The sequence below is a fragment of the Oncorhynchus kisutch genome, linkage group LG1 (assembly GCF_002021735.2).
Source record: "Oncorhynchus kisutch isolate 150728-3 linkage group LG1, Okis_V2, whole genome shotgun sequence".
Taxonomy (NCBI): domain Eukaryota; kingdom Metazoa; phylum Chordata; class Actinopteri; order Salmoniformes; family Salmonidae; genus Oncorhynchus; species Oncorhynchus kisutch.
In genome coordinates, this window is record NC_034174.2 from 12,939,346 (window position 1) to 12,949,256 (window position 9,911).

At 39.8% G+C, this 9,911-nt stretch overlaps 1 protein-coding gene across 12 annotated transcripts in view; it reads left to right on the top strand.

Annotated features, from left to right (window-relative positions):
* The window catches only part of igfn1.4 (immunoglobulin like and fibronectin type III domain containing 1, tandem duplicate 4), a 34,424-nt gene extending 26,232 nt beyond the window's left edge, over positions 1-8,192 (top strand). For 7 of the 12 annotated variants that reach the window (XM_031830536.1, XM_031830597.1, XM_031830722.1 and 4 more), the window contains 11 exons: positions 2,383-2,498; positions 2,684-2,825; positions 2,925-3,218; positions 3,340-3,639; positions 3,843-4,022; positions 4,310-4,438; positions 4,629-4,708; positions 6,173-6,365; positions 6,848-7,144; positions 7,397-7,717; positions 7,839-8,192. In XM_031830536.1, the coding sequence (XP_031686396.1) occupies positions 2,383-2,498; positions 2,684-2,825; positions 2,925-3,218; positions 3,340-3,639; positions 3,843-4,022; positions 4,310-4,438; positions 4,629-4,708; positions 6,173-6,365; positions 6,848-7,144; positions 7,397-7,717; positions 7,839-7,843 (2,057 nt within the window). In that variant the 3' untranslated portion in view covers positions 7,844-8,192. Of the gene's footprint in view, positions 1-480; positions 547-2,382; positions 2,499-2,683; positions 2,826-2,924; positions 3,219-3,339; positions 3,640-3,842; positions 4,023-4,309; positions 4,439-4,628; positions 4,709-6,172; positions 6,366-6,847; positions 7,145-7,396; positions 7,718-7,838 lie in introns of all 12 variants that reach the window. The other 5 variants (XM_031830331.1, XM_031830421.1, XM_031830469.1 and 2 more) reach the window with 1 other exon arrangement.
* The last annotated feature ends 1,719 nt before the right edge of the window (positions 8,193-9,911 follow it).

Here is a 9,911-nt window from a genome sequence, read left to right on the forward strand (position 1 = left end):
ACCTCATGGCTTGGTTTTTGCTCTGACATGCACTGTCAACAGTGGGACCTTATATAGACAGATGTGTGCCTTTCCAAATCATGTCCAATCAATTGAATTTACCACGGGTGGACTCCAATCAAGTTGTAGAAACATCTCAAGGATGATCAATGGAAACAGGGTGGACCTGAGCTCAATTTTGTGTCTCATAGCAAAAGGTCTGAGTAGTTAGGTAAATAGGGTATTTCAGTTTTTTCTTTTTAATACATTTAAAAGCATTTCTGAAAAACTGTTTTCACTTTGTCGTTATGGGGTATGGTGTGTCGATTGATGAGGATTTTTAAAATCCATTTCAGAATATTTCTGTAACATAACATAATGTGGAGAAAGGGTCCTTGTCTGAATACATTACAAATGCACTCTTAGTATAACTGCATGTTAAAGTAGAGACTGAAATGAAATATTAGAAAATGAGAGTTGTCTGGTTGTAATCATCAATAGGACAGTCAAATAATGAAGGCCCAACGGCGCCCACTGTGCCTGGCCAGCCGGTCAGAGACCGTACTGGTAAGATTTTGCGAGATTCAATTGAATATTGAATGGATGCAATAACATATATGAATAACATTATGCTATTCATGTTAAATCCGCTGAATCTGATTATTCAGGAATTTTAGAGTGTTTCTAATAAGTGGTAAGTGAGATATGGAGAATTGAATGGTTGCAATAACATATATGAATAACATTAAGTTATTCATATGAAATCATTTGAATCTGAATTACTGAGGCATTTTAGTGTTTCTAAAAGCATATCTACATTCAATTAATATATTACTGTCTCGTCAAAATTATTGCATTGAACTTTTTTTGCATATGATCTCATTCTCTTTTGGATGTGAATATATGAACTGAAATTCTTGCAGTGGTGTTTTTATATACAACAAAGAAGAGTATACCACAATAACCTGTATGCGAAAGCATACTTTAATCCTCAAACAACTTTGACTTTGAATTGCAGTCACCTTTTCTACTGTTCACCCCTCCCTGTCCTGGTGCAGTGTGTGTAGACTTTAGTCCCATCCCAGCATAAACAGGTCATTGATGACTAGTTGATAGGCTAGGTGTGCCCTACTTAGATGTGTGGTGGGATGTGCAATGACATTGTGACTTAGACGTTTCTCGGACCCCACAGTGTGTGCATTTTGTCCGTTTACGGATTGTTACTAAAAACCCTATGTGGCCCTAATGATAAATTGTTGATTACTAAGCCCATCCTAATCCAGATCACAGTAGCATGATATTTACCCATGATAATGATATTTAACCATGACAATGATATTTAACTATGTCTATGATAATGATATTTAACCATGATAATGATATTTAACCATGATAATGATATTTACCCATGATAATGATATTTAACCATGTCTATGATAATGATATTTAACCATGATAATGATATTTAACCATGATAATGATATTTAACCATGATAATGATAATGATATTTAACCATGATAATGATATTTAACCATGATAATGATATTTAACTATGTCTATGATAATGATATTTAACCATGATAATGATATTTAACTATGTCTATGATAATGATATTTAACCATGATAATGATATTTAACCATGATAATGATATTCAACCATGATAATGATATTTAACCATGATAATGATATTTAACTATGTCTATGATAATGATACTTAACCATGATAATGATATTTAACTATGTATCCATTAAGCAAGTGGAAACAGGTAATTGGGAAATGTTTGTCCAGAGCCTTAAAATATGACTGTAGTCCAGACTAGTAGTCTGTAGAAATTGTGATTCAATCATCAATTTCAAAGGATATTTTCTTATTTTTGTAAGGTAAGTCTATATACTGTACATGCATTAATATGCTGCTCATTGTGTTCTTAACACACATAGACTGGATGAGTAAAAGCATTCACATGAGTAAAAGAACATTAGAAACTGGGTGGTTTGAGCCCTGAATGCTAATTGGCTGACAGGAATGGTATATTAGAGCATATACCATGGGTATGACAAAACATACATTTTTACTGCTCTAATTACGTTGGTAACCAGTTTATAATAGCAATAAGGCACCTCGGGGGATTGTGATATATGGCCAATATACCACGGCTAAGAGCTGTGTCGGGGCACTACGCGTTGCATCGTGCATAAGAACAGCCCTTAGCCGTGGTACATGGCCATATTCCACACCGCCTCTGACCCCATTGCTTCAATAGAAAACAGCTAACAACAGAATGGTATCTTTGCTTAAGTATTTTCTTCTCAGTAGATTACTCCATTACTCCACTAGTAATAGCTGTGAATTCAAACCAATGCATCAATGCTAATTGTTTTGTATATTGTGCTGTGTAGGATACAGCATTAAGAGTGGACTCTCGGATCTCTTTGCTCTCCGTGGCAAGAAAGGTGAACTGGTTTGTGAGATGAGCCATGAAGTTGATGGGGCCTGGTTCAAGGATGGAGAGAAGGTAATGGCTTTATAGCAGAAATAACTACCACAGTGTTCACGCAATTCATTTCCTTTGAATAGGTCGCCAAGTTGGTCCTGACACTGACCTGACCAGGAAAAAAATCCATAAGTAGACAAAACATTTAAATTGAGCTCTTTTTTTATCACAAAGAATTTTACCTTACTTTGTCTTTGCTTTTTCAGTTATCCACCACAGGTGGAATAGCCATAGTGAAAAACGGAACGAGACACACGCTGACCATTCATAAAAGTAGTGAAGACGACACTGGAGTCTATCACTTTGAAGCGGGAGGATTTAAATCAGAGGCAAAAGTCACTGTGGGAGGTATGTCGGCTACACTTGACTTCTACCGCACATTTTAGTTTGGTGAACTATGGAGCATTAGCATTAAGCAGTCGTGTGTTTCTTTCTTTTACATCCTAGAATTACCTAGCGTTGATGCTGATGACCTCCATAGGTTTTCTAAGCCTGTGACAGTAAAAGTGGGCCAGAATGCATCCTGGAAGATGCCTTATACACCACAGGACAACTTGGAGGTGAAATGGTTTAAGGATGACAAAGAGTTGAAGGATGGTGGTGGGGTGAAGTTGGTGAAGGAGGTCAACCACAGCCGGCTGCTGTTCCGGGAGTGTCTGCGTTCCGACGCTGGGGCGATCAAGATTCAACTCAAAAACCCATTTGGCACAATAGAGGGCACATCTCGACTGATTGTCCTTGGTGAAAAAAACAAATTGTTGTTGATTTTTCTCGAGGCTATGTGTGTGGTGAAAATTTTGCATCTAGAAATACTTCTGCAACACGGTTAAGGTCATACTGTACCACAATGTGTCCCCGACAGACAAGCCCGGCCCACCAGAAGGCCCGGTGGAAATCTTGGAGACCACCTCCACTGTGATTGAGCTGCAATGGGGCGCTCCTAAGGACGACGGTGGCTCCCCGGTGACTAACTACATCATTGAGCGCCAGCAGCTGGGACAGACCGTGTGGAAGAAGATGGGGGATGTCGCAGCTGACAAAACCACCTACAGGGACAGGAATGTGGTTCATGGGAAACTGTACATCTACAAGATCTACGCAGTGAACCCAGAGGGGACCAGTGATGCACTGCAGACTGAGGAAACAATGGCTGGCGTATTGAGTGAGTAGAATCTGAAGAGAAACACCCTCATGCCAAAACATTGGTCCACATGCCGAAACATTGGTCCATTCACTCTGAGTACCTGAGAGTGTAAAAAAGTGTGTTACTTGGGTGAGCCAATGGTGAGCCTCATTCCTCAATTGGACTCCATCTCTACCGTACTTGTTCATTGTTTTCATTGTTATCTCACCTCCATTTATTAGTATTTGCTGGCCGACCTGGAGCACCAAAAGTGGTCAGCGCGTCAAAGACCTGCATCAACCTGAAATGGGAGCCCCCGGAAGATGACGGAGGAATTAAGATTGATGGCTATCAACTGGAAAAACGCAAAAAGGATACAGCTCAGTGGATTGCTTTGAACCCAGTAACTGAGCCTATTGAAGGTCTGGATTACAGATTCTAAATTGTTGGTATTTTTTTGATGGTGAAAATGTAACACATCATGCCCATCAGGTTGGAATGGTCTGTAAGGTAATCACTAGCTGGCACAGTCACAAAGTCATAAAATTTAAATGTAAACCTAACCCTAATCTTAACCACACTTAACCCTAACCTTAAATTAAGAATGTAAATTAAATTGATGTCATTCAGAATACTTTGTTCTGGAAGCTGGATGAAATAAGGACACAGATGTTACCTTTTAAATATGTTTTCTTGTCTACAACCATAGTGCTGGAGTATGCAGTGAAGGATGTTGTTGAGGGGGCGGAGTATGAGTTCAGGGTATCGGCCATCAACGTTTCTGGGGCGGGAGAGTTCAGTCTCCCCTCTGTGATGGTGACTGCAAAGAATCCCAACAGTAAGTCTCCTCAATGATCCATCTGTATGCAGTCTGTAGAAGTAAGAGATGTCAACCAGCACTGAACTTAACATGTTGTTAGCCTCAGTCTGGAGGAAGAAAATCCACTGTCAGAACCAATGTATGGCCAGTGTGGAACACTTCCTAAGACGTTGCTTGTCTCAAAGGATTGTGTTTGTTTGTTTTTCAGTGAGGCCTACATTCAAAGATCCAGAGGACTTCATGGTGATCAGGGCGGGAAACTCTGTGAGAATCAAAGTTCTCTATGAGGTAATCAACAAAATCAAATCTAAGTTTATTGGTCGTGTACACAGATTTGCAGATGTTATCGATTGTGTTTCTAGCTCCAACAGTGCAGTAATACCTAGAAGTAGGTATAAGGAGGAGTGGAAAAACATTGCCTTATAATGGTCTGCTGCTGGCAGATTCAGCATTTGGAGTAAGCAGCATGAGTCCATGGCCACATCCTGTGGCGGTGGTGTAATGGTGTGGAGAATGTTTTCCTGGCACACGTTAGGTTCCTTGATACCAATTAAGCGTTCTAGCAATATAGTGGGGTCCGACCTGGTACTAGATGCTGCAGGCTGACGATGGTCGTCAGTTGAACGGTGTTTCCTCCGACACAATGGTGCGGCTGGCCTCCGGGCTAAGCTGGCATGTGTTAAGGAGCGTGGTTAAGCGGGTCATGTTTCAGAGGACGCATGACTCCACCTTCGCCTCTCCCGAGCCCGTTGGGGAATTGCAGTGATGAGACAAGATCGAAAATTGGGGAGAAAAAGTGGGATAAAATAAACCAAAAAAATACAAATACAAATAAAAGGTGTGTACCGTCGTGGCCAAAAGTTTTGAGAATTACATAAATATTAATTTTCACAAAGTCTGCTGCCTCAGTTTGTATGATGGCAATTTGCAATTTGCATATACTCCACAAAAGGACCAGCTGACATCATGTCAGTGATTCTCTCGTTAACACAGGTGTGAGTGTTGACAAGGACAAGGCTGGAGATCACTCTGTCATGCTGATTGAATAACAGACTAGAAGCTTCAAAAGGAGGGTGGTGCTTGGAATCATAGTTCTTTCTCTGTCATCCATGGTTACCTGCAAGAAAACACGTGCCGTCATCATTGCTTTGCACAAAAAGGGCTTCACAGGCAAGGATATTGCTGCCAGTAAGATTGCACCTAAATGAACCATTTATTGGATCGTCAAGAACTTCAATGAGAGCGGTTCAATTGTTGTGAAGAAGGCTTCAGGGCGCCCACGGAAGTCCAGCAAGCGCCACGACCGTCTCCAGACCTTAATCCCATTGAGAACTTGTGGCCAATCCTCAAGGGGTGGGTGGACAAACAAAAACCCACAAATTCTGACAAACTTCAAGCATTGATTATGCAAGAATGGGCTGCCATCATGTGGCCCAGAAGTTAATTGGCAACATGCCAGGGCGGATTGCAGAGGTCTTGAAGGGCCAACACTGCAAATATTGAATATTTGCATCAACTTCATGTAATTGTCAATAAAAGCCTTTGACACTTATGAAATGCTTGTAATTATACTTCAGTATTCCATAGTAACATCTGACACAAATATCTAAAAACAGTGAGGCAACAGACTGTGAAAATTAATATTTGTGTCATTCTCAAAACTTTTGGCCACGACTGTACAACAGCAAAAGATATAGCAAATCCAACCAACAGTTGTTTTCGCTAATCTAATGCTTTTTAAATTGTCTTTAGGCTGAGCCTCCACCAGAGATCACTTGGATGAAGGACAATGAGCCTGTATCCAGTTTTATACAGATCATCAACACAGAGGGCTGTTCCCAGCTTGTGATCCCCTCAACAAAACGCTTGGATTCAGGAAACTACACCATTGTGGCTAAGAATAAAGTTGGAGAGGCCAGCTTTGACATTGAGGTCCTAGTCACAGGTAATTCCAAATTCTCTTTTGTTATTATTTTTTACAGGCAGAATAAGATATCCTTGTGTGACCTGTTTAGATTTTCCTGCAAAACTTTATATGAACTCTGAAATCTTCTACTGTTGTGGTCTTCTACTGTTGTGGTCGTATACTGTTGAAGTCTTGAACTGTTGAGGTCTTCTACCGTTGAAGTCTTCTACTGTTGTGGTCTTATGCTCTTGTGGTCTTATGCTCTTGTGGTCTTCCACTGTTGTGGTCTTCCACTGTTGTGGTCTTCCACTGTTGTGGTCTTCTATTGTTGTGGTCTTATACTCTTGTGGTCTTCTCACAGGGACAAATTCTAAGTAATGTTGCATTTATTATATCAATCTGAGATTGAAAAATGAATTACAAGAGCACATTTTCAGATATGATTCAGTCTAGAGAGTCATATATGGCAAATCCTCTGTTAGCCTATGTAACTGATATTTTCTTCTCTTTTGTGGTGCTAGATGAGCCAAAGCCTCCCGGTGCAGTGGAGCTGGAGCAGATTGTCCATGGCAAAGTTATTGTGTCTTGGGAGGCCTCTCCAGACCAGGAGCTGGACAACAGGCTGTATTACATGGTGGCCGAGCACGACTCCAGCACACGCATGTGGCACACTGTGGCAGACCGCATCTTTGACAATTCATACACAGCCAATAACATTATGCCTGGAAGGGAGTACCACTTCAAAATCTATGCCAAGAACGACATGGGCATGTCAGACCCCTCCATGTCACCCACCTGGGGCATCAACAGCAACAGAAGTGAGTTCAGCAGTCAGTTTAGGTTTCGGTTATTAAAGTCTCTTTTAACCAAGTTTAATCAGAGAATGGATTAGCATTGTTGGAAACAAGTGGCCATTACTGGAATCCATAAACATAATTTGACATTCATCTCTTGACATGACTGAGGTGAAATGGAACTGCATCAGGTCACTTAAGCTCCAATATAATGTTTTCCAAATCCACAATTATGCTTCGCTCTTTAAATTTCCTTTGTTATTTCTTTCTATCTAGTTCCTATAAACATAAACACGCCAGTGGAAGTCAGCTTTGAGAAACCACCATCTGTCCTGGTCCCTCTGAAGTTGCACTCGCCACCAAAAGGATTCCAGATGTACATGACATGCGCCATCAGGGGATGCCCCACACCCAGCGTCACGTGGCACCTGAACAACGTCTGCATCAATGGTGACAGCAACTACTACATCACCAACTCGTACGGCGTGTGCTCCATGTACATCCTTAGGGTCAGGCCCAAGGACTCTGGAGAATACAAAGTTGTGGCAGTTAACTCCTTCGGCAAGGCAGAATGCTCCACTAAACTTGTTGTTAAAGGTAAGCCTCTGAAAATACTTATTTCCATTATAGAAGTGATGTCTGTGTTGATTTGGATCCTTTTTTGTGATTATTTCCTGAATCATTTTCTTAATTTTCTCTTTGTTTTTTTTCTTCACAGACTAAATCACATTGAGGAATTATCTTGGAGGTTTTCTGCTCTCCTTGATTCTATGTAGAAACATATTTTTATTTGAATATGTTAGAGTTTTGGTACATGTATGCTGCATACATGATTAGGTGTTGTGTATTACTCATTAGTTATGTTACTAGCCATCTTATCTTCAGTTGTGAGACAGACTTATCTAACATTTCGTTTTTTGTTCCATTTGCTATATTGACTGAATTAGTTCTCAAATGATAAGGAAACTCAATTGAAGTATTAAGTCATTATCAAAAATAGCACAATGTTTTTATTTCTTTGAGAAAATCAGAAATGTACTTTGGAAAACTACAATAAATACAGCAATTGACATTCTTGTCTGATTACTTTTCCTTCATAAGTAACATCTCTTTGGTCTAATGGACGTAGGATCTTAATTTGATCACCCTGTTGCAGGAAATGTAAAACGTGTATTGTATTGGTTTAGAAAGGCTTCTGAAGTTGGTAAATTCCACTTTGAAATTTCAGACTTGACTTTCCCTTAAATGTATCAACCCCTACAAAAACGTATATTCATTATAATCCACATAATAATTCACATTTCCTGTTGTAGAAAACTGGCTCAAATTAGGATCCTACATCTGTAGTTATTTAATTGATAGGCCTGTACAGTATGTTATTCCTGACTCAATAAACCTAATTACCAGCACAGAGGCGCCAGATCCCGACATTTGAGATATTGATGTCATTAACTGTGACCAGCAGCACAGCATTGTTTTCATATTGCATTATGAATAGCGCTTGACTCAGCATGGTTCCAGTCATCCCAGGATTCCAATAACATCAAGCATCCTAGACCTCGTCATCTAGGAACGACCCAGCAGCTCAACATTCAACCGTTACGTGTCAAGTATACATTTTCATTGCATTTCCAAAAATATCCACTTAAGCCCCTCAATAAATCGTCTCTGAAAGGACCATAATTGTGCAGATATAGAATTAGTTGTAATGACAATGAAATGTTTGCTGGGAAGCCATTGAGTTTGTCATATCATGACTCACTCATAACCCATATCATGAATCACACATGGCTACAGTTACAGGTCACAACATATTTGTCATAACAAATTGGCCATTGTTTCGCACTAAAGTTATATGATCAGATTCCATCAACTTCAGGACTTGCCCACTATGTTTTTGAGACTTCAATTTAATCTGTGTTTACGTTCAATGCAAGAGTTGTGTTTGCAATCACAAATTGTGCTTTGATGCTATGCACTTTGATGAATCCACCTCACCAGGTATGTGTACCTTCCATATAATCAGTAGGGTCTAATGTCCAATGGCATTATTGAAAATGTTGTCAAGTTGGCAGTGTTGTCAAGAACAATAAAAAAATGTATTCCACCCCATTTCCCTCTCCCAATATATTCTATTTGTATAGACAACCCCCTGAAGTTCAACCTCGTTTTTCAAATTATATTTAATGATGTAGCTACAGTATATGAATCACATCTGGTGACCTTGACTTCCCGGATCCACCTGCAACTAGTTCTCCACCTCATAAGATCAACTCAATACATCCTACAGTAATAACATATTCATTTTCTACTATGGTTTAATGAGGGATTGAGTAGGAAGGGTGATACTATTTGTATAATGATGTATGATCAAACAGCTGTTTTTGTTTCGTCCCTAGGCAAGGTGCTATGGTGGTAGACCGTTGCTGTGTTCACTGTGTCATGACGTTGGCCTGGGGGGTAGGTTTACGACAGTCATAAATACCTCTTCCCCCCCTTTTCCTCTCTCTACCCTACTGAGATTACATTTGCAAAAGGAATGAACTATATTCTGGTAATCCGAACAATTGAACATATACTTAATGAATATGATGTCAGTTCGGTTGTCATCCGAGACATTCTCATCAATGATAAGATGACATAAACTCTACAGTGGAAAGTCTACACATCAGAGTTATCGGATTCACATGGAATTCTTGTTCAATTTAAATGTTTGAATATGAAATTATTTGTGATGGGATGAAATGTGATTTTAGCTTCTAAAATGTGAGATGTGGGTTTTCATAAGATG